At 39.9% G+C, this 25,476-nt stretch overlaps 1 protein-coding gene across 1 annotated transcript in view; it reads left to right on the plus strand.

Moving 5' to 3' along the window:
- Positions 1-25,476, plus strand: part of DARS1 (aspartyl-tRNA synthetase 1) — a 79,495-nt gene that overhangs the window by 31,092 nt on the left and 22,927 nt on the right. Inside the window, exons 5-7 of the mRNA XM_050969281.1 lie at positions 18,989-19,091; positions 20,466-20,546; positions 21,229-21,288. Of these exons, the coding sequence (XP_050825238.1) occupies positions 18,989-19,091; positions 20,466-20,546; positions 21,229-21,288 (244 nt within the window). The remainder of the gene's footprint in view (positions 1-18,988; positions 19,092-20,465; positions 20,547-21,228; positions 21,289-25,476) is intronic.

The raw sequence follows: 25,476 nt of genomic DNA on the forward strand, positions 1-25,476 counted from the left end.
GTCTGTGTTTAGTTTCTTCCCAGCACTTAATAGATACTTTGAAAGAAAAAGGGCTTTCTCTCCTGCTATGCTGTCTGTACAATCATCTCCAATCTGGTGGCTTCCTTTATGCCAATGAATCCTGCATAAACCCTTCTAGCCCTGGCATCCAGCCTTGTCCAATTTTATATCTTCAGCTGTCTGGCATCTCCTGTTGAATGTCTTGCTGTTATCTTTATAAAACTGAATTTCTTATTTTCCTTCCAGTTTGTCTCTTCCTCTTCTTTCTAATCACCATTGATACAGTTCCACTATTCTTTCCATTGCCCAGGCTCAAAATGCCGTATCATTTTTTATTTTTTCCTCTACTCTTTCCCCCATGTACATTCTCATGCTAAATCCTGACACATCTTCCTCTTAGCACTGTCTGCGTTTTCCTTACTATCCCTACGTTCAAAACCATTTTACCTACGCCCTGGAAGTTAGTTGTTTTGATTGGTGTAACTTTCTTACTGCTCTCCTCTTATCTCTTTAATCCCTCACAGCCTTCCTGTTTTTTTACCACACGAAAGTCAAGCACCTTGTCCTCACCTTCAAGGTCATACATAATCTTATTCCATTCACTTTATGAATTTCTTCCTATGCTCTACCTGCTCCTTGTTGCTTATTGTTTTATCTTTTTCCTCATTCATACTGCTCCCTGTGCTTCAAAGAGTCTGCCATTTCCTCTCCATCAATTCCAATCCTCATTTCCACTCCCAATCTCCTTCTCGTAAGCCCTGCTAAACTCATTCCAGGACTTCTTCATACCTTGCTCTTCTCCCAGTAATCCCTTTTTATCTTACCATACTTCAACTGTTGTCTTCATTGTCTTGTGCCAGCTAAGAGTGTTTTGAGCCGGTGACCATTACCTTTTGCAAATGTAATGCTATAAATAAATGATTAATAATTACCATGTGCTTCCCTGCCTTTTTTTATGTCTTTTTCCTTCTCTTCAACTTGTCTCTTCCTACCCAAATATGAATTGATGAAATATCCTTTATCTTATAAAATATTTAAGATTTAAGTTGACCTTTTCCCCTGTGGCAGCATGTAGACCTCAGCATTCATGTAGTACTTTCACATATATGAAAGAATACCAATAACTCTTGACTCTGAGTTGCCTTGCTTCCCCTGTCTGCAAGCTTTTATATGTCCAAGAACTGTTTTAAACATCTGGTGACATGATGCATATGTGGTTTACAAAAAGAACCTACGATAATCTAATATCAGGTTAACGAGATTCTTGTAAAAATTCTCACAGGCAGTAAACAAACTAGTTCCTCTTTTTGGTATTGACATATGAAAAATGAGAACTTTCATAATCTGCCGTGGTCTAACAGTATTAACATACTAATAAATTGTATTCTAAATGTTCCAGCTTTCATGCAGTATTTGTCTTTCTGTAAACAAAGGGAATATCTATCTAATCTCCGCTTTTAAAAAGAGATTGAACTGTAAATTGATCTATGATACACTTCTGCTTTTAATTTTTGTAAAAAATAAGTGAATTGTTGAAAACAATGTAGTGCCCATAAAAGATGCTAGATTAACAGCCATGGAATTGAAGTCCAGAGAACAGCCATGGGCAATATTAATTCAAGCTTCCCCTAACTTTCCCATCAAAAAGTCTCAGTCCATTCTTGGAGTGGACCTTCTGTAGGAGTAAGAAGGGTACTTGTCTCCTTGCCATTTCCATTAGAAGCCTCTGCTAAGACTTCCAACAAGGTGCAATTAGTAATTTGTTAAAACTTATAGTCAAAATATTTTGTGAGTTATATTTCCCAGAGAGTATAAGGTATAGGTGGTGATGCTGATTTTTTGATTTGTTTGTTTTAATTCTTTGCTGGGCTTTTCCCCACTTCTCAATTTGAACCACAGGAGGTCATGTGGTCTAGCAGTGAAAAAAAAACAAGACTCTATGTTCTAATTTTAAAATGAGTTACTGACTTGGTGTAACCTTGGTCAAGTAACTTGGCCTCCTTCTGTTTCAGTCAACCAGCCAGAAAAATGGGTTTAAAAAAAATCTTGCTGGGAATTAAATGATGCAGCTGAGCTGAGTTTAGCTGAATAAATAAATCACATGCCTTCAAAATGGAATTAGAATCACTTTACATCATTCATTATCATCTATTCTTAGACCACTACAGGGGAAAGGTCTCTTCTTCAGCATTGCTACTATGTCCATCATTAAGGCCCAAGTTCACGGCCATGAAAAACATGTCACAGACCATAAAATCTGGTCTCCACCGTGAAATCTGGTCTTTTGTATGCTTTTACCCTATAGTATACAGATTTCACGGAGAGACCAGCGTTTCTCAAATTGGGGGTCCTGACCCAAAAGTTACAGGGGGGTCACAAGGTTATTTTAAGGGGGTCAGAGTATTGCCAACCTTACTTCTGCGCTGCCTTCAGAGCTGGGCAGCTGGAGAGTGGTGGCTGTTGGCCGGGCGTCCAGCCAGCAGCAGTGCAGAAGTAAGGCTGGCAATACCATACCATGCAACCCTTACTTCTGCATTGCCACCTTCGGAACTGGGTGGCCAGAGAGGAGTGATTGCTGATCAAGGGCCCAGCTCTGAAGGCAGCAGCGCAGAAGTAAGTGTGGGAATACTGTTGTGATGGGTTCCCCCCAGGGTGCCACTTGGAACTGGGGTACCACTGAGCCCTCCTGACCCACCAGCCTGGGCTCCCTTTACAGTGCACTGATGCGACAGGCCCTCAAGCTTTCTCCAGCACACGTACAGGTAGGGATACACCCAGCTGCGGCTGTATACAGATGCTGAGATCAGCTCTGCATGGGAAGGCTTCAGCTAAGGAACTGCCCAGGTACCCAAGTGCACACCCCGCTCTGGAGTGTAAACTCAAAATTGTACAGTCTTGCACTGCACAGTGATCTGTACAGCATAAGCTCATGAAATTCGTCCACTCTCTCAATGTGGAGAGGAAATATACAATAGCTTTTTGCCCCAAGTTATAATTCTCCCACACTGTTTTGTGATAAAGCAAAAACAAATTTATTAACTACAAAAGGTAGATTTTAAGTGATTATGAGGAACAGCAAAGAATCAAAGCAGATTACTAGCAAATAAACAAAAACACAGTCTAAGCATAAGATACTAAAGAGATTGAATATGAGTAGCAACTTCTCACCATAAATGATGATTCAAGCCAGTTGCAGAGATTCTTAAGGGGCCAGCTTCCCATGCTTACAGCTTAAAACCCCCAGGTATTCCTTTCAAAGTCTAGAAACCCCTCTAGCCTGGGTCCAGCACTTCCCCCAGTTCAGTCCTTGTTCCTCAGGTCTTTCCCAGAGCCTCTTTGTGCAGGAAGTCAGTGAAGAATGACGATGAGGTCACTCCCTTGCCTTAAATAGCTTATGCATATGGTGGGAACCCTTTGTCTCCAAGCTTGGTTCCCACGCCTGGTCAGTGGAAAAACCCTGGTATTCCAAGATGGAGTCCATTACCAGGTGACTTGGTCACATATCATTGTAAGGTCACAGCAGCCATGACTCAAAGGCTGTTTGTAGCATCCTCAGGAAGGCTCCCCGGTGGGAGATTAGCTTCTTCTAAGACCTGTTCTCTCTAATGGCCCTTGTCAGCTTTCTAGACTGATTGCATTCTGCCTAGTGGACGTTCCCCAGGTGTAAACACATTTGTAATAGATGCATAGACAATATTCTTAACTTCAGATACCAAAATGATACATGCATACAAATAGGATAACCATATTCAGTAAATCATAAGCTTTTCAATATCTCACATGACCTATCTTGCATAAAATACATCATAGTTATGCCATAATCAAGTGTCACAACCATACTATGCCATCCCTATTTCTGTGCTGCTGCTCGTGGCGGCACTGCCTTGAGAGCTGGGCTCTTGGCCAGCAGCTGCCACTCTCTGGCCTGGTCCACACTACGCAGTTAAATCGATTTAACGCTGTCCCCGTCCACACTACAATGCACTTTAAATCGATTTTAAGGGCTCTTAAAATCGATTTCTGTACTCCTCCCCAACGAGAGGAGTAATGCTAAAATCGATATTACTATATCGATTTAGGGTTAGTGTGGACGCAAATCGACATTATTGGCCTCATTCTTTTACAGTAGCTACCCACAGTGCACCGCTCCAGAAATCGATGCTAGCCTAGGACCATGGACGCACACCGCCGAATTAACGTGCCCTAGTGTGGACGCATAAAATCGACTTTATAATATCGGTATTATAAAACCGGTTTTAGTTAATTCGAAATTATGCTGTAGTGTAGACGTACCCTCTGTCTGCGCAGCTCTGATGGCAGAGCTGCCACGAGCAGCAGTGCAGAAGTAAAGGTAGCAGTACCACAACCCCTCCCGCCTCCAATAACGTTGAGACCCCCCCTCACCCCGCATATCTCCTTTTTGGGTCAGGACCCCTACAATTACAACAGCATGAAATTTCAGATTTAAATATCTGAAATCATGAAATTTACTGTTTTTAAAATCCTGTGACCATGAAATTGAGCAAAATGGACCATGAATTTGGTAGGCCCTATCCGTTATAATGAAAGAATTACACACCTTGCCATGTTTGAATGAGTTAATGAGAGTATAAAACTACTGGTGATGACTATTTTTCCCTTCTGACTTTATCAGCATGATTTAAGTTGCTGGTGCAGTAATCCTCAGTGCCATCAATCAAAGGTACTGATCCGCATTATTACTGCTGCCTTGCCTTATAAATGAGGTATTGACTCCAATTCCAGGGAAGTTGGTTAGATTTGGTTATTGTAAATTGTAGTTTAATATTATAGCAGGGCACCAGGAACAACTGTATTTAAGGTATCATAAGAATTTCCATTCTAACACCATGTTCAACCATTTTAATTTGCTGAAAATTTCCAGGATTGGCTTCTCCCTGAAGGTCAATTTTTTTTCAGGTCTGAGCAGCAACAGTTTGTGTTCTATCTAAAGTAAACTAATATGTACATAAGCTTCTTACAGTTAGTTCACGAGAGTGTTGTTCAAAACAGCAGCTAAGAGAAAGTGATTCACTGCGAAGTGGCTATTGTGGGTTTTTGCTTGCCATATGAAGCTGATGAAAGATTATCATCAGTCAGAGACTGCCATAATACAGTTATGTGGTTAAAACAGAAAGTATAGATTAATACACGTACGGATAACAAAGAGAGATTAAGGCATTTAGTGGCCATTGTAGCAACTACACTTTTTGTCAGCTTTGAGGAAAGAAAGTTAGTGTAGAGCAGTGGTTCTCAACCAAGGGTACACAGAGGTCCTTCTGGGGGTACATCAACTCATCTAGATACTAGCCTAGTTTTACAACAGTCTACAGCAGAAGTGAAGTCAGTACAAACTAAAATTTCATACAATGACTTGTTTATACTGCTCTATATACTATACACTGAAATGTAAGTACAATGTTTATATTCCAGTTGATTTATTTTATAATTATACGATAAAAATGAGAAAGTAAGCAATTATTCCTTAATAGTGTGCTGTGACACTTTTGTATTTTTATGCCTGGTTTTGTGAGCAAGTAGTTTTTAAGTGAGATGTAATTTGGGGGTATGCAAGACAAATCAGAATCCGGAAAGAGGTATAGTAGTCTGGAAAGGTTGAGAGCCACTGGTGTAGAATAAGGGAGTAGGTTGTCATACAGAGGTCCTGTTTTCTGTAGAACAGCTTTATAGACATAAAGACTAAAAGATTGTGAATCCTGTGTAAATCAGTGTTTTCCTTTGTATTCTGGTTCAGGTGCTCTCACATCTTGTAACTTAACTGAATTAACTGCTGATATAATGTGCATAAATATTGTGTTTAATAGAAGTAGTTACAGTTTTGGTCAGTGTTTGTGTAGCTGATTCAGGTACGCTATGTGAATACTAAGGATTTTTACCAAAAAGCTCCCACCTGAGCAGGGGGAGCTCTGCCATAGACAAGTTTAAAGCTGCTTTCAGCAGTAATACAACATTTGTTAATTAAACATACTGATATCTGTTTTAACTAAAACTATAGCTATTTCTACTGAACAGTGATCTCTGGGTGTTGGAACTGCCCATTGGGACTATTAGCAACTGTCTTAAAATAGAGCAGCTTTGAGATTGCTCTAATTGGTGCTGGATGCCACACAACCCCAGATCAGAGTAAAAACTTGGGGCTTGTCTATACTTGAAATGCAGTCACACTTCAGTGTAGACACTACATGCGTCAACATGAGGGACTCTCTTATTGGGGTAGGTAATCCGCCTTTACGAGAGGGAGTAGCTACCATTTAACTTGGAGGTTAGGTTGGCTTAACTGCATTGCTCAGGGATGTGGATTTCTCACAACCTAACTTTTAGTGTAGACCAGGCCTTAAAGTCACCTTTGACCCCTCCTCAACTGTGCTGAGTACAACTCAGCTGTAGCTCAGGACCTGAATTTTTACTTGCATGCTGGATTTGAAGTCTGGCATATATGAATAAGAGTATGATTTATAGTTACACAAATAAATTGATTTTAAAGTAAGTTATGAACATTTGTAAATGAAAGGTGGAGCACATTCAGGAGAAAATTCCATTAAGCTTGATGGATATGGTGCCTCTGTATGCGCACCCGGTTAATTGCACAGCTGTTTGGTTAGAGCAAAGCTGCTAAAGCAGAAGGAGACTGTAGGATTGACAGACTTAATGGCTTTAAAGTAATGGGTAGTGGAGCTTTTAAAGTGGCTCCAGACTAAGGAGCATTACAGCATTTTTGTAACTAACCATTTGTTCACAGCAAGGAACCTGCAAACTCTTTTAGCAAAGACTGTAGAGTTTGTAAGCTGTGCTAGGTAAATAGCTAAAAGGCAACATTAGAGCTAAAAACCCAACCAATTAAATGTTAAATTTGGTTGTATTTCACACACATTCTACAAATATATTTCAAATATATTCTATAAATATTTTCCTTTTTACATGTATTCAGACATTATTTTTAATACAAGACATGAAATATAGAGGATGTACAATGTAGTAAGTAAACTTCATTCTTGGAGTTTCCTAACTCTTAAATATTTAAGTTTGCTACCTTAGTGGTACATCAATGCTAGGTATTTTTCATTCAAATTATATACTGTGGTGTTATTTATGTATGCACTAACTGAGAATCAACTGGTATCATAGGTTACAAAGATAATTTACTATTCATATAGAAATTCATGTATGTGCGTATACATTTAATTTCAATAAAGAATAATTGGAATTATTGTACATTTGCCAAGGCTTTGTCTACACTGCACTTTCATTGTCAAAATTTTTGTCTGTTAGGTGTGAAAAAACCACACCCCTGACCGACAGTTTCGCTGACAAAAGCACTGGTGTGGACAGCACTATGTTGGCGGGAGAGTCTCCCACCAATATAGCTACTGCTGCTTGTTAGGGGTGGTTTAATTATGCCAGCGGGAGAGTTCTCTCCTGCCAGTGTAGAGCAGCTACACAGGAGACCTTACAACGGCACAGTTGCAGCGGTATACTGTGCTGCTGTAAGGTCCGTAGTTTAGAAATAGCCTAAGTTGCTTCTGGTTCTTTTTTTATAACTGGAATCGGTCTTCAACAAAAACCCATACAGTGAAATCAGTGGTGCCAGTGATTAGTCCTGGAATGAAAAATCTGACTAAGAAGAAATTATGTAAGTCAGCTGATCTTAACTAATATTATGATCTTCCCCTTCGTGCAGAATTTGGTCAGAACTTGAATTTCTAATTGGTAGTGAAGGAAAATTGCTCTTACCATATTAATAACATTCATCTTCAATTAATGTGGCTCTGTTCAGATTTGCCAGACTGTCGCTGATATTGGTATCATGGTGTTTATGACGGTGCCAATTTTAAAAAGGAAAGGGGAGAATGAAAGCACAACTGTTTCAGACTCTAGGAAAAATAACTGCAGAGTAAAACTTTGTTTTTGAACTATCATTTATTTTGAAAAGAAGAGGGAGCTAGTAGCTGTTTGTGTAACATTTTAACATAACATCCTCCATTTAAAATTGCATAATTAATTTAGCAACATGTTTTTAAATGTAAAAGTCAGTCTGTATTTCAGCTTTCCACATGGTCTTTTGCACCTGAAAGGCATATTGCTGCTGCCTGCAGACTTTCTGAGGAATTTTAAACAGCATCAGCAATGCTTTCCTCTTACGTGCTTTTTGTAACACTTCTCCTTGGCATTCACCACATTTGAGGCCCCTGTTTAGTAATCGGGTAGAGTGAATTTTCACCCAAATGAATTTAAAGAAGGTGTTCTATTAGTCTGTACACTTGGAATCCAATTATCCTATAGTACAGGGGTGACCAAACTTACTGGCCCTCCGAGCTGCATATGACAATTTTCATAAGTTCCAGGGCTGGGGCACACCTGCTGGGGTTCGAGGCTTCAGTCCCAAAAGAGGCATCTGACAGGGTGCAGGGCTGAATCCCCAAGACCCCCCCCTCCCTGCTGGGCAGAAGCCCCTGCCACACCCACCATCCTGCTGCAAAGCAGAGATCCTGAGCCTCGCCCCCATGGCCGTCTGGTAGGTGGAGAATGTGGAGTGGTCTGAGGGGCTCTGTGAGCCACACTTTGATGGTAAAAGAGATGTATGTGGTTCACGAGTCACAGTTTGGCCACCCCTGCTATAACATAATCATATTGATTTGAGAGACTGTAGCAGGTTTAAAAGTACTAAGAGATTTTCTGCTTAGCTGGTGACATTACCTGGGAAATATTTCGAAATATATACCATTCAGAAATTATTGGCCAAGCTTTTTGAAGGTCTTATGCTCAATTTGTATGTAACGTAATAGGTTTTGAACATCATATCCAATCCATTACAGAATTTCAGAGAATGTTTTAGCCATCAGCAGGCGGAAACCTATTGATCTGAGGGGAAATTGGAAAACCAAGGGCTAGTCTGTACTAGAAGCACTACAGCGGCACACCTGCTGTAGCATATCTGGTGAAGACGCTCTCTGCCAGTGAGTTTACGTGCAAGACAGTAGCTACATGGGTGGGAGAATCTCTCACGCTGTCCACATTTTTCCCTTGAAGAGGGGAAAATGGGAGACACATGAAGCAGCTGCCAACTCTTAAGCACAGCCACACCCTCATGCATCTCTGCAATTGTCTACAGGTCAGAGAACTGATACCTGGCACAAGTTAACGCCTTCCAGCATAACAATACCCTATTTTATCTCAGTTTTTCCTCCCAATAGAGTTTAACATGTACACATCCTGTACACATTCTCTCTCAGACAGAAGAATAAGGGGGGAGAGGGCAAAGGTGTGCACGCGTGCACACAGGCCCTGGCATGAACGGGAGAATGTGGTAGCGAGGTCTAGGGAGAGATGGGAATGAGAACCCTTATTAGAGAAGAGATGGGGGATATTGGAAGACCCTGGTATGGGAGGGCACACAGAGGGTATGGCTACATTTGGAATTTCAAAGCGCTGCCCCGGCAGCGCTTTGAAGTATGAGTGTAGTCGGAGCGGCAGCGCTGGGAGAGAGCTCTCCCAGCGCTGCATGTAAACCACATCCCTTACGGGTGTAGCGTGCAGTGCTGGGAGCTGTGCTCCCAGCGCTGCCGCCCTGATTACACTGACGCTTTACAGCGCTGTATCTTGCAGCGCTCGGGGGGTGTTTTTTCACACCCCTGAGCGCGAAAGTTGCAGCGCTGTAAAGTGTGAGTGTAGCCATGGCCAGAGCCCCGGTTTGAAGGAATGGAGGCGATGGGTGGGAAAGAGGGGAATGGAGTTCAAAAAGATATAGTGATGAGGGAAGGGGGGAATGGGAGACCACGGTAACAAGAAGAGGGTAGAATGGGAAGCAGACAGAAACACACATCCACCCCCTACCCTCCCAGGGAAATTGCAGGGAATCCCTGAAAAAGAAGAGGGTGGGGCACGCACACCTTGTAGAGAGGGAATAAGAGGAAGCCCATGGTGTGTGCATTGAGCTCAGCCTACACAAGCTGTGAAGTGTCTAGCATTAAGTAGACTAAGGGTATGTTTTTGCTACCTGCTGTATTGGCGGGCAGTGATCGAACCAGCGGTGATCGATTTATTGTGTCTAGTCTAGATGCGATAAATCAACCCCCAAGCGCTCTCTTGGCGACTCCTGTACTCCAGTGCCACGAGAGGCGCAAGCAGAGCTGATGGGGGAATGGCAGCAGTCGACTCACCGTAGTGAAGACCACGGTGAGTTGGTCTAAGTACGTTGACTTCAGCTACGTTATTCACGTAGCTGAAGTTGCATAACTTAGAATGATCCCCCCACCCCACCCTAGTGCAGACAAGGGCTAAGTGGATCAACTAAACAGCTGTGCTTAGACCATTGGTCCACAGGGACGTATGCTTGGGATCAACTGTTCGTAATCTTCCTTTGGGTTACAATTCTTTGTCATCTTGACACAGTAATCCAAACTATACGTACAAAATGATGGGATTGAAATTAATTGTTGCCACTCAAGAAAGATCTTGGAATCATTGCGGATAGTTCTTTGAAAACATTTGCTCAATGTGCAGTGGCAGTCAAAAAATCTAACAGAATGTTGGGAACCATTAGGAAAGAGATAAATCAGAAGACAGAAAATATCAGAATGCTACTATATTAAATCCATGGTGTGCTTACACCTTGAATACTGGTCTCTCCATCTTAAAAAAATAATAATAATAAAAAAATTAGAATTATAGGTACAGAGAAGGCAATCAAAATTATTAAGCCTATTGAATAGCTTTCATATGAGGGGAGGTTAAAAGACTGGGACTTTCCAGCTTGGGAAAGAGATGGCTAAGGGGGTAGATATGCTGGAGGTCTGTAAAATCACAAATGATGTTGAGAAAATGAATAAGGACGTGTTATTTACTCCTTCACATAACACAAGAACAAGGGGTCACCCAATGAGGTTAATAGGCTGCAGGTTTAAAACAAAAGGAAAGTACTATTTCACACAATGCACAGTCAACCTGTGGAACTCATTGCCAGGGGGTGTTTTGAAGGCCAGAACTATAATGGGGTTTCAAAATGAACTAGATAAGTTCCTGTTAGCCAAGGTGGTCGGGGATGCAACCCCATACTCTGGGTGTCCCTAGCTTCTGACTGCCAGAAGCTGGGAGTGGACGAGGGATGGATCACTCAGTGATTGCCTGTTTTGTTCATTCTGTTTGAAGGCCTTGGCCTCTGTTGGAAGACAGGATCGTAGGCTAGATGGACCGTTGGTCTGAGCCAGTATGGTGGCTGTTCTGTATCATTATTAATTAAGTCATATAATTAACTAAGATGTTAAAAGTGACCCATTGCCGCCTTTAGCTAGTTGTAATTCTTTTGATGCTAGCCTTAAGCTTGGAGAATTATAATGCTGGAACTTGCCAATGTTACTTTGCAGTCATTAGGTTTTTCATAGAATTTATCACTTTTATGTAAAACCACAGTGGACCAACCTGAATGTGAAGTAAGTTGCATGTGGAGTTACACAGTACAGTCTCTCTCAGCAACAGTATCTCCTAATTCCATGCTAATCAAAAGGACAGACTTCACCATTTAAATAGGAGTGCCCTTATTAAATTAACAATACAAGGGAATGATGATTTTTTAAAAAAATATGGGTGCATATGAAGATTAACTTTTAATTCCTGTGAGGTTCTTGTGTTGGTTTAATTGGAAGAGGAAAGATCCGAGAGCCAGGACTTGTGGGTTCTATTCCCAGCTCTTCTATTGAGCTCAGTGATTTTCACCTGTCAGTTTCTGCATCTGAATAATGGGGCATCTGCTTACAGTTCTTACTTAACAAGAGTTTATGTCAGGCTTACCTTAAGTAATGTTTGTAAAGTGCTTGAAAGCCAGATCTTCACTACAAAGTTTTGCTGGCATAGCTGTGTTGTTTAGTAGTGTGAAAAAACCACATCCTTAACCCACATGGCTATGCCAGCAGCCCCCTCCCACACATGTAGGTGTAGCTTATACAGGCAAAAACAGTTCTTTTGTAGGTACAGCCTATGTCATTGATGGAGATGGTTTAACTATACTAGAAAAAGAACTTGTTTTATTGGTGTACACTATCATCACAAGGGGGTTTTGCAAATAGAGTTGTATAGCTTCTGTATTGTAGACTAGCCTTAAGATCCTTGAATGAAGTTGTGATTAATACAAAATAACATTAGTTGTAATAGTTGCACTGTTTATACTTTCATAGGACAGAAACATGAAAAAAACACCCTTCCCAATCCCTCACCTTCTATCTGCTGGCTAGCAATGGTACACACAGTGAAAATTTGTCTTAGCTTAACAGAGGTAAATTGTTTAAAATATCCGTATAAGTAGATGGGTGAAATTATTATTGTAAAATCTACTATATGAGATAATTATTCAGATAAATTAATTGTCATGTTCACCAGTCTCCAGTATCTCTTTCATTATTGTTCATCACCTCAGAGCTTTGATTGCTGATAACACTTGTGCTTTAGGTCATATTGTTGAGAAATGTTCAAAATGTACAAAGCCATATCATCTATATTTTATTGATCTTCAGTGAAGGGAAGTTAGGTTGCAGTCTGTGTTGTATAGCTAATGAATCACAAGCATGTTACCTCTTTCAGTAATAAGTCATGCAGTTTAAACAAGTTCAGTCAGTTTTGTTTTTCTTTACCAGCTAATGGACTTTCCTTCAGTTTGTTATTCTGTTGGTTAGAGTTAATCTTCAGACTATTGCATCAGCTGATTTGTGTGGCTGATACACCAGTGTATATCTTCTAATGATGGCAAAATATTAAGATCTTTGATCTAAATAGGAACTCCCTCTTTCTTCCCTCCCTCCTATTAGAGGCTGTGTGTGCCCCTCTTCTGCCATACCAGGATCCCCCAATCTCTTCCGTAACCAGGAGTCCTGTGTGTCCCATTCTTTCCTGTTCCCCTCTTCCACTTCTCCTTCTAGATTTGTTGCTTTTAAAAGTATTCTGGAGTGATAAATTCAAATGGAGGTAGTAATTTTACATTCTATAGTTATCCTCCATTTTAAATTTTAGTTTGACAGTTGTTAAGTTAAATTTGAAAATCACACTTGTATGAAAAAATTATACCTACTGTTGTTAGAAGTAATCCCTAATATTGCAAAAAATGAAAGACACAAAAAAAATATTTATTGGTCCTTTCACTATATTAACTTTGTGCATTTTACACTATATTGACTTTGTGCATTATTCACTTTGTGGGTGGTCCATTTCACTGTTCTCCTAATGTTCAGGTGAACTGCCTGTTTCATGCACTGGCATGAGACCCTTGTACTTTTGTTCTGAGGGTAGATCCCAGGTCCTGCAAGAGTGTTACCAGTAACACAGCAGTACATCTGCTACTATATCTGATTTTGGGTCCAGAGTGACACCTTTTCTCTGGGACCCTCAACAAGTCTGAGATGAAGCAGTAACAGTGAGGGAATTGAGACTAGTCTCCCTTTCATTTCTCTGGCTTCTGTATGTGGCAGGGAGCACTGGAAGTCTGATGATAAGGCTCTGGGAGCCCTTTCACTGACTTGAGGAGCACCACGAGCATGGGAGCCAACTCCGCAGGCTACAGAACAGAAAGCAGCTGGTGGCAACATGGACAGACAAACCATTGGGGGAGAAGAGAGACAGAGAGAGTGAAAGGATGCTCTCCTCCAGAATAAGACCAAAAGAAACGAGGGTCATCCTGCCTTTTCCCCCTTTTCCTTCCTAGAGCTAGGTATGCAGCAGAACCAGGAGGTGCAAAATCCTGGAGGGAGTCCTCTATTCAACTCAGTAGATGCCTCAATAGAAGTAGGGCCTGGAGAAAGTGTGGGACCTGGAGAGCAGTTGTATCTCCCATCTCAGGAAGCCAGGAGAAAGTCTCCACTTCTAGGGAGCTGAAAGGCAGTGGGGATTCCGCATCCCTGGCATGACTCTCTCTGCAGCAGTGATTGGGCTCAGAAGAACAATGACAATCCCCTTCCCAGCTTCATCCATAGGGAGTTGGAAAGCACCATGTTGGAAGGCTGAATGAAAGTTAACAGGGAAGACGTCTCGGAAGTAGTGTGAGGCTGGACGTGTTTGTAAGTTTCAGACCGCTCTTGCTCCCCTGCTTGAGACAGTCATATCAACAAAAATGTAAAGAACGATCTGTATAAAACATTATAAAAAAGGAATTTAAGGAGTACCTTGGGAGGCGGTTAGAAAATTGAGAGGTTTTTAATTAGGCCGTTTAAAAGAAATCTTTGACTGTTTCTTTAATTTTGAACTTAATTCTATACAACATTAAAATAGGTAGCGCTTTGATGGAAACTTACTAAATGTCTGCTTCACCTGGAATCTCTCAGAGCAAGAAATGACTGATTCATTTAAATCAGAAAAGATCTTAATGGTAATCTTTAATTTACCCAGTAGGTGGTTCAATGAACAGCCAAGAATTCAGACATTAATCACACTCTCTAATTTGTCATTTATGTTAACTGAAACACAAAAGTTAGCAGTTTGATTTTTCAACTGTAATCAGTTTGAGTTTAAAAATTCGGATTCTGTGTAATTCCAGTCTTGACTGGAATCCACATAATATGTATTGAAGCCTTCAGTTAAAACCATGAATACTCATTTATATAATGTGAATGTTTATGGTAACATAAAAGCTAGGCCTCTATGTTCAGTAAAATAAACTTGCTTGTGTCTGATGTCCATTGAGATGCCCACATATAGCTGGCTCTAGTAGCAAGTGTGTTTTGTGCTTTGTAAAGCGATATTTCAAGAAAGGAGGAGTAGAAATACAAGGACCAGGGATTATTTAGTTCTCTTTAATGACTTCTCCATATCCACATTCTCTGCTTGTGTTGCTGAAGCAAACTTGTGACTTCATCTCAGTTTCTTCCATGTAAATGACTCCAACACAAAAGTGCTTTTCTTAGGCAAGAGGAGATGCCTAATATAACTCCATATCCCTCCCACATCTCTACTCAGACCATCCATTTGCCTCCATGATATATCTATAAATTTGCTCGTTTCTCCCTCCCTTCTACCATCTGGGCAAATTTATAGGTCTGTCGTCGCATCTACAGCCTTTTCTATGGGTAGACCTTCTGAATACTCATTTGTGTCGTCTTCTCTTTCCTTTCAGTTTGACTGTGCTGGAGCATTCTCCTCAAATCACAGCTTGAAAAACTCTAGCACAGTGGTCCCCAACCTTTTCGTCTGGTGGGTGCCAGACAAAGGACTGTGGCGGCAATGAAGCATCCGCCGAAATGCCACCAAATTTCTGCTGCATTTCGGCGGCAACGCCTCTCGATGACGCTGCTTGCTGCCGACAAGTGACGTCATCGAGAGGCGTTGCTGCCGAAATGCCACAGAAATTTGGCAGCATTCGGCGGATGCTCCACCGCTGGCCAGGACACAAGCGCATTTAGATGCCCTCCACAGGTACTGGTGCCCGCAGGCACAGCATTGGGAACCCCTGCTCTAGCATGTCCAGAATGTTACTGACTCCCTTGTCCCATGTAGAAAGAAAAATTACTCTCTCAGCCTGTAAAAACACCATTGGCTTCCCACTCATTTAAGTTGTCCATTTAAAATTGCTCTCCTGGTCTGTGTAATCTCCACAGCCTTTCTTCAGCATATCTCACCCTGCTCCTCATTCTTTATTTCCTCTCTGCTCCTTCTGTTCATCTAGCATTGACTTCTGTTCTTCTACATACTTTTGATACTCTGGTGGAAAAGCCTTTTCTCTTTTGCTGCTCCTGTTCTTTACAATAGTCTTTCTGAATCTCTTCATGGATGGTTCATCTCATGTAAAATCTTATTTGAATATGTAATTTCTTTGTGTATTCTTAATGTCTCTTCTCCTCTGCAGCTGGGCTTCAGTTTTAGATAAGTTATTAAAAAAAATTATAGGATGGAATATTTAAAAAAGCTCAGCATTGGGCTTGCTTCGTCTTGCTTTGCATTTTACATCCATTGCTGCCACAAATAGCTGAAGAACTGGATGGACCAGACAAAACCTTCAGTAGTCTATATAAAATGACTAAGAAATGGCCAGGAGTACTGGTACCATATGTTGTGGATTTATTTTCTATATGGCTTAATGCTGCTTTTTGGTTGTTGGTAGTGTCCTTTCTTTTTAAAGACACATGAAAAAGAAAACAAGGCTTTTTGCTGTCTCCTGTCCTATACCACTGACTTTAAAAAACTGACAACCAGCAGAGAACATTAATTAATAAATATTTTGTTTGTTTATTGTGTGGAGTAGAGTTTGGCAGGTATATGGGGAGGGCATGTGTTTTTCAAGGTTGAGTTGTTTTAACTGGTAATTGTCAGGTTCTTTTAGATGGCAGATAACCTGTTTTCCTCATTACCCATTGTATATTATTTGGTAGGTGGAGTAGAATTAGTTATCCTTTTGGATATGGTTTCTTAAATATTGTTAGTATACTTTTCCATAGTATGACGACACTAGAAAATATAGATGAAGAATCTGAACTTCAGAAAATTAGCTGAAAACTCTGTATATTTTCCTAGTTCTGAATCCTCTCTTTTGGTAGACTTCTTAGAAGCTAACTGGGTAATATAAAATTTAGCTACATCTCTTCTGAAGCAAATGGAGCCATCTGTGACGTTGCACTCTATATGATTTTATGAAAATATGCTAATGAGTTTGAATATAATGTAACTGAAATATGCTTCATGCAAAAGGTCTCTTGTAATGTATCATTACAAAGCTTATAATCTACTGAGTGTGGTCATCCTATTTGTATAAATGTATCACTCTTGTATCTGAAATGAGAAATATGAAATATAACTCTGAGGGCCTATTGTAATTATGTAAAGTGTGGGCCATTAATTGTGGTTTGGAATCTTGGTGACTCCCATTAACCAGGACAATTATCTGTAGATGGCTCTGTTTTTACTGGTCAGTCTTCTGGTATAGGTGTGTGCTGGCAAGTGGGTAATGAAGTCTTACAGTGAAGTGATCATGTCACCTGAACTGGAATCCATCTTTAACCTGGTGCTTTTCCATTGAAAAGGAGGGGTGGGAACCCAGAGGGACAAAGGATTCCCGCCTTATGCAAACAGTATATAAATGGTTAGAAGAGAACAAAAGGGGGTAGCTGTCTTGAGGAATCCCCTAGCTACAACCTGAGCTGGAACAAGGGCTGTACCGGGGGAAAGGACTGTGCCCAGACTAGGAAGGAATGCAGTCTATGAAAGAAACTTATTGAAACATCTCTGAGGATGAGATTTTATCTGTATTCAGTTTTATTACTGTGTTAGACTTAGATTTGCATGTTTTATTTTATTGGTAATTCACTTTGTTCTGTCTGTCACTACTTGGAACCACTTGAATCCTACTTTCTGTATTTAATAAAAATCACTTTTTACTTATTAATTAACCCAGAGTATGTATTAATACCTGGGGGAGGGGGAGCAGTGGCAAACAGCTATGCATATCTCTCTATCAGTGTTATAGAGGGCGAACAGTTTATGAGTTTACCTTGTATAAGCTTTATACAGGGTAAAACGGATTTATTTGGGGTTTAGACCCCATTGAGAGTTGGGCATCTGAGTGTTAAAGACAGAACACTTCTGTAAGTTGCTTTCAGTTGAGTCTGCAGTTTTGGGGCATATGATTCAGATCCTGGGTCTGTGTTGGAGCAGTCTGGTATGTCTGGCTCAACAAGACAGGGTGCTGGAGTCCTGAGCTAGGGGGGAAAGCAGGGGCAGAAGTAGTCTTGGCACATCAGTTGGCAGTTCCCAAGCCGGTTTCTGTGATCCAACCCGTCACACCATCAACTTATATTGATCCAGAAACTTTTGGTTAGATTTAAGTTATATTGCTGGTGAGAACCAGCACTGAACAGAATAAAAACAGACCCTTTGGCCTACACCCTAGGAAAAAAGTGAACTGGCAGTTTGAGATGATTCTTCCAATTAAATGGCAGAAAAATTAATATAGACCAATAGGATCTAAACTACAAGTTTATTTAATCTAGGACAGGCGTTGGAAGGAAAGGAAGAGTTTTTTGTTTTTTTTCTTGGCTCAGGCATTACAGTAATAAAAATTGACAAATGCAAACAATTTAAGTGAAGGTGTGTGTCTTTGGATTTAAATGAGCATTTAACACAGCTCACCTGTACCTGAAAATAGGCCAGTTATAGCACAAGAATATATGTTATCTATCATCTATAACAGAGAGAAGCTGATTACAGAAGCAACGAAAGGCAGGCCAAGAAATCTGGGGATGAAGAATGTACTTAGTGGCCTTGGCAAACTAGCTTCTTTTCTGTCCCTTTTGAGTACCTCAACTTTTTGACTCTGAAGGCCAGTATCTGCCTCCCTGTCTGTATGTAGTTTAATTTTTTTTTTACCAAAAGTAAATGCACACAACTATAATATTAACATGGATTTGTATCTTAAGTTATAGCTTAAATGAACTTTCTGTTTGAGCTCACCAGCAAAACACAAACAAACCTGCAGATGATTGATTTAGTTCTCACCTTGGTGTTCCTGTAATTTGGGGGACCACCATTTTAGACCCCACAGCCTGCAAAACATGCACCATACTTTGAAATCTGTTCCTAAAAGATGTTTGACTCTGGAATCTGTTACTACCTCATTCAGTTGCAAGTACACTGAGAACCTTTTTCTTTTTTGTTTTGAAGAAAGAAAGAGAAAGAAAAAGCAATTCACGGACAGAAGTAGTAGTAATCAAATCTGAAATGTAGAAGAAATATATTTAATTATTACCCCTTTTCTCCTCAACCCTCCACCCCAATGTTAATTTATTGCAGCTGGGAAATTTTTTTTTAACAAAGACCTCTTGCTAGCTCAATACTTGTATATAAATAATAATGACTTTACCTAAAATGCTCTAGTCTGTTATATTGTTCCAGCATTATGTACAAATGTAGTTTTCTTGGTGGGTGATATCCAAATTAGTACTTAAAAGTGTGATGAAATTATTAAAATGGCTATCTCTATTGACAGCGTCAATAAAGAGAGCATTGTGGATGTTGAAGGCATTGTGAGGAAAGTGCATCAGAAAATTGGAGGCTGTACTCAGCAAGATGTTGAGCTGCACGTCCAAAGGGTAACATGTTTTTAAGCAAATAATGCACCTGGGTAATTATTTCTGACACCTTTTTAATACAAATTTATAAAAAAAATGTGAAATTTATGTTTTCAGTAAAAGTTCCTAAGATTTGTAGACTCGTCTTACAGTAAACTGCATTAAAACACAAACTTAAATGCTTAATACGGTAAACATGAAGCACTTTTGTGGTTTTTGTTTGGGGTTTTTTTTACACACGCACTCATGTAATTTTAGGAATTTGTGGTTTCCATCTGCTCTTTAAAAAAAAAAAATCCTCATTTGGAATCGTATTTTGAAGTTTATAGCTAGAACACTTGGGCTAGGATTGGCTTTTAATTCCAGTTCTGATTCTTGTCAATAGCAAATTCTGTCCATAGAGATCTGCCTCTTTCTTTTTAAGCATAAGGCAAGAATTTTTTTAGATGTTTGTGTTAGTGCAGAAAAATGCATATGTCTTCACTGTGATGCAGAAGGGCTATGCATCATACATGTCCCCTCTAAAGTTCTGTGAAATACATTTAAGAGTACATAAATTCCCCATAGTTTGCATATTGAGGCTGGGGAAGTGCAGTTTGATAGAATTAGTATTTAACATTCATATGGCATCTTTCACCAAAAGGACACTTAAGCACTTCACAAACTACACCCTCAGGATGACTGCATTTTAGTAGTTTGTATAGGTAGAGTCCAGCAGCCTGCCAATGTATAATACATTACACAGGTGCATTGGGGAGGTATATTTTAGTCAAGAATATTGAGGAAAGCCCCTAGACTTACTAAAAGTTCCATGAAATTTGTTTTAATAATCATGCAAATCAGGCAGGTTGTGGGTTCTTACGAAAGTGTCCATACATGCCTTACCGTACATTTAGAGAGTAAGCTAAGGGGACTATCTCTTAATCTGTGTGTGTGCAGTGTCTAGTCCAACAGGCTCCTAATCAGGGCCTCTAGCCACTACCATATTGCCAATATAATGCTACTTTAATAAGTATCCACATGGGCTTCTATTTATCTTCCTCAGAGGGGAAAAGGACTGATATGATTTCTCAGGTTCCAAAAGCCCAGTTATGAATCATTAGGCTGGCATCTTCTGGCTATCTCTCCTTGATGTGCTTATTCCAAAAAAGAGAGAAAATTCGTTGTTTCCTGTTTTTTTGGAGGAAAGAAATGACACTAAGTGTTCCAGTACAGCCATGAGAATAAAGCCAAATAAACATTTCCCTCTTTTGACTTTTTGAGTAAATTCGCACGCTTCCAGTTAACGATTTATGCAAACACTGTTTCATGTTTGTGCCAGAAATACCTTTTTGTAAATCACCCTTTTGTTTTGAGCTGAGTTTTATGCTATTTCTGTTACTGTCTCACTTTCAGATCTATGTGATCAGTTTGGCTGAGCCCCGACTGCCTTTGCAGCTGGATGATGCCGTTCGAGCTGAGGTGGAAGGAGAGGAGGTGAAAACTTTTGTCCCTAACACACCTGTGAATTTTCATTGTATTTGTAGTTGAGCAAAAACATGAAAGCACTTCTTAATGCAGTGATTTTTGCTTTTTGACTTCCTTTACATCCAGATTGTGTGTGTTCCCTGAAACCTTCTCATCTATGTGATACTTGCTGTGGTACAGTGGGAGTCAACAGCTACATAATTTGCAGACTCTGCTCTGTTGTACCAAATGGTGTTACAGAACCTCATTCTAAAACAAGTACTTGTGCATGTTTCAGGTTTTTGGCAGTCCTCGAGGCTAGTTTATGCATTGTATCCATTGTGAATGGCCACATTTTGAACACTCATGATCACACTGGGGGAACAAAGAACTGGTCATAGATTGCAAGGCCAGAAGGGAACATTGTGATCATCTAATCTCACTTCCTGTGTAACACAGGGCATGGAAGTTTCCCAAAATAATTGCTTTTGAACTAGAGCTTGAACTTGATTTAAAAATTACCCGATATAGAGAATCTACCACAATTCTTGTTTGAGTTGTTCTACTAAGTCCCTCAAAGTAGTGTTAGAAGTCCTCCCACTGGATTTGCAAATACTGCAAATGCTTTATAACCAAAGTGTGTTTCACTCTGTGGAATGTATTTCTTTGTGTGTATATGTTTTCATTACATACTTTTTGCACAACTGTTTAGGAAGGAAGAGCTACTGTAAACCAAGATACACGGCTGGACAACAGAGTAATTGATCTGAGGGTAAGGAACTGGTTATGTTACATGGTTAACTGCAGCAATTTAGAGCTTAAATATCCATGAGAACCCCAGGATTTAAGTTAATTGTTTTGAGCTCATGTTAACTGATCGTTATAGATAACATTGGGGAAAAAATTATTGCATTAGTAATAATTGTGCTAAACATATGCACTTGACTTGAAATCCTACCAAGATTTCTGTGTTTCATGATATAAAGGTACATAGATTTTAAACAGTGTCCATGTCCTCTTAGATGTCTGATTGAGATAGAATTCCAAGGATTCAGGTAAGAAAGTATTCTATGAATACAGGAGAGAGATACTGGATGACAAAATAAGGACTCGAAAGCATTTTGGGATGTAAGTCAGAGATGTATGTGGCTCAGTGAGCTCATTTTAATTTGAGTTCTTGGTCAAGATTTGAATTCAAGCTCCCAGACATGAAAGGTTAGATCCATTGTATATGTCTGAAAAGCCTGGGCTGCCATAATGGGAATAGAAGAATCACAAACCTCTGAGAATTATGCTATATATTCATCAGTGCTGCTTCAGAGCAATTGTCATTCCTGTTTGTAACATCATTTAAATAACCAGGGTCCCATGTAAAAATTCTAAGAAATCTTTAAATTGAAACAGAACTCAAATGCAAAGTTTTGCTCTAAAGAGCAGATGGTTATTGTTTAGAAACAGTCCAAGAAAAAAAATGATGGTAGTTATTTAGATTATAGTCTTTGGGACAAACACTATGAAGGGGGAAAAATAATAACAGAAAATGTGGAAATGGCAGAGGTGTCTAATGACCTCTTTGTTTCAGTTTTCATCAAGAAGGTTGGTGATGATTGGACGTCTAACATAGTGAATGCCAGTGAAAATGAGGTTGGATCAGAAGAGGCTAAAATAGAGAAAGAAGAAGTTAAAAATTACGTAGACAAATTAGATGTCTTCAAGTCACCAGGGCCTGATGAAATGCATCCTAGAATACTCAAGGAGCTGACTGAGGAGATATCTGAGCCATCAGCAATTGTCTTTGAAAAATCATGGAAGGCGGGAGAGATTCCAGAAGACTGGAAAAGGGCAAATCTATAAAAAGGGAAATAAAGACAATCCAGGGAATTCCAGACCAGTCAGCTTAACTTCTGCACCCGGAAAGATAATGGAGCAAATAATTAAGCAATCAATTTGCAAACATCTAGACGATAATAAAGTGATAAATAGGGCTGTCAAGCGATCAAAAATATTAATCGTGTGATTTTAAAAAACTAATCACAATTAATCGCACTGTTAATAATAGAATACCATTTATTTAAATATTTTTGGATGTTTTCTACATTTTCAAATATATTGATTTCAGTTACAACACAGAATACAAAGTGTACAGTGCTCACTTTATTTTGATTACAAGGGTTTGCACTGTAAAAAGACAAAAGAAATAGCATTTTTCAATTCACCTAATACAAGTACAGTAATATAATCTCTTTATCATGAAAGGTGAATTTACAAATATAGAATTATGTACCAAAAAACTGCATTCAAAAATAAAACAATGTAAACTTTTAGAGCTTGCAAGTCCTACTTCTTGTTCAGCCAATCGCTCAGACAAACAAGTTTGTTTACATTTGCAGGAGATAATGCTGCCCATTTCTTGTTTACAATATCATCTGAAAGAGAACAGGCATTCTCATGGCAGTGTTGTAGCAGGCATCACAAGATATTTACATGCCAGATGTGCTAAAGATTCATAGGTTCCTTCATGCTTCAACCACCATTCCAGGGGACATGCGTCCATGCTGATGACAGGTTCTGCTTGATAACAATCCAAAACAGTGCGGACTGATGCATGTTCATTTTCATTATCTGAGTCATATGCCACCAGCAGAATGCTGATTTTCTCTTTTGGTGGTTCGGGTTCGGTAGTTTCCGCATCAGAGTGTTGCTCTTTTAGACTTCTGAAAGCATGCACTACACCCATCCCTATCAGATTTTGGAAGGCACTTTAGATTCTTAAATCTTGGGTCGAGTGCTTTAGCTATCTTAAGAAATCTCACATTGGTACCTTCTTTGCTTTTTATCAAATCTGCAGTGAATTGTGTTTGCTGACTGTGTAACTACTTTTATTTTATAATAGCTCAGGTGACCTCATTTTAAACACAATTTAACAAGCCAGTGTGGCTGGAGCCAAATCACACTTAAACAGAGTCTAGAACAAGGATAGGCAACCTTTGGCACACGGATTGTAGGGTGACCAGACGTCCCGATAAAATCTTTGTTCTTTGTCCTGTGTCCTGACCACTGTATGGTTGGGTCGCCATTTGTCCGATTTTTTTCTTTTTTTGCTTCGCTGGCAGCGGTTCCAATATTTTGTTCTTGTCGTCTGTTCACCCTAGCGGCTCATCAGGGAAAGCTGCTGGTGGGCCAGGACGGTTTGTTTACCTGCAACGTCTGAAGGTCTGGCCGATCGCAGCTCCCACTGGCCGCGGTTCACCATTCCAGGCCAATCGAGGTTACAGGAAGCGGCGCAGGCAGGGCCACCTCCTTCCACAACCACAATTGGCCTGGAACGGTGAACTGTGGCCAGTGGGAGCTGCGATTGGCCGAACCTGCAGACGCTGCAGGTAAACAAACTGTCCCAGCCTTCCAGTGGCTTTCCCTGATGGGGCACATGCCAAAGGTTGCCGATCTCTGGTCTAGAAACTATGTTCTAGATTAGGGAAATGTGGTTTCCAAACTCAGTTTGGCTTCATCCACAATGGTATGCTAAAACAAATTAGCCTGAACTTATTCTGAACTGTGTTTAGAACCACATTTTAACCCCCAAGTTGATATGGTCAGTGGAAAAGCAGGGCAGAAGTGTATATATTTTGAAGAATACAAAATTCAAGGAGAGAGACATGGTATGGTACAAGAGGCATAATTAGGAAGAATGAGAGAATTACAAAAGGGAAATTTTAAGGTAAATGTAAGAAAAATATCTTGATGGTCATACTGTAATAAGGAGTAGTCTCCTAAATTAAATGGCAAAAAAACATTCCTAGATGCAATTGTAAATACACTGGACAGTAGAAAACATTTTATAGAACAATTGTGCACTGGATAAATAGACTAAGATTACCACCTAGACCTTTTACATTTCAAATGTTTGTTCTACATTTATGGAAGTCTAGGAATGAACACTTGGTTTTTAAGATTCTTTTAAAGAGCGGATGGGGATGAAACATCTGATACTTAAGCAAAATGAATAGATGTTCAGCCCAGGCTACTTAGGGAACAAAGATATGAGTGTGGGGGAAATTACTTTGGAGGATTAAGAGACCATATCATCTAAGTAGGATTCTGCTAGGCCTTAGTCTCAGATATGATCTAGTGACTATGAGAAACATCTACAGCTGGGGGGGATATCTTCAAGCCTAGGACTCTTTATAACCACTGCCTCCGCTCCTCTTCCCTTGGCTTCCCTTCATTCATGGGTCACAGGTAGTAAGAGAAAACTCAGTGAATCTGATGGTGACAATATCTCTTCTCTATGATCAGCAAAAAGGAAGTTTAGGTTAACCAGGAGGTCAGGGTCTTTCTATTTTAAAAACAAAAGCCCTATGTGGCAGTTTCATACTTAAACCATTTGTCTAGTTCAGGAAAAGAGGTTTGAAAGATTAGACAGCACAATAAAAAAAAAAAGTTGAGTTCCTTTCTGCTACCTCTGGTGGTCTGTCTGACATTCTGCACTCAGCACGCACATTATCCCATGAAGCACTGTCTCTTACAAATTAATAGTAAGTGCTGTGTAGGGCAAAATGGACTTTGCAACAGGTCAGGTAGCAAAGGACCTTGATAACAGTAAACTTAGGTGCTATTTTTAAATTATGATCCTTGGCTTTCTGTAAATGTCAGCACTGCCACTTTTGTCATTTTAAAATTGTGTGTATCAGGGAAGAAAATCATTTAAAAGCTCCAGGTTGTGGCATTGCTTTCTAAAATATCCACTTTCATGGACAGCCATGAGCTGCTCTGAGCACTATAAATAAAATTCATTTGAGAGGCTAGTGGGAGGTGAATTGAGAAACAATATATCCCAGGTTGGACTTGTACAAAAGGTATCAATCTTGTGTTACCATTATAGGATTAAAAATATGCAATCAACATCCCACTACCTCTCTTGTATGCTTGTACTTAAATGTGCTATTCAGAGACATACGTG

This window comes from Gopherus flavomarginatus, chromosome 10 (genome assembly GCF_025201925.1).
Source record: "Gopherus flavomarginatus isolate rGopFla2 chromosome 10, rGopFla2.mat.asm, whole genome shotgun sequence".
NCBI classification, from domain to species: Eukaryota; Metazoa; Chordata; order Testudines; family Testudinidae; genus Gopherus; species Gopherus flavomarginatus.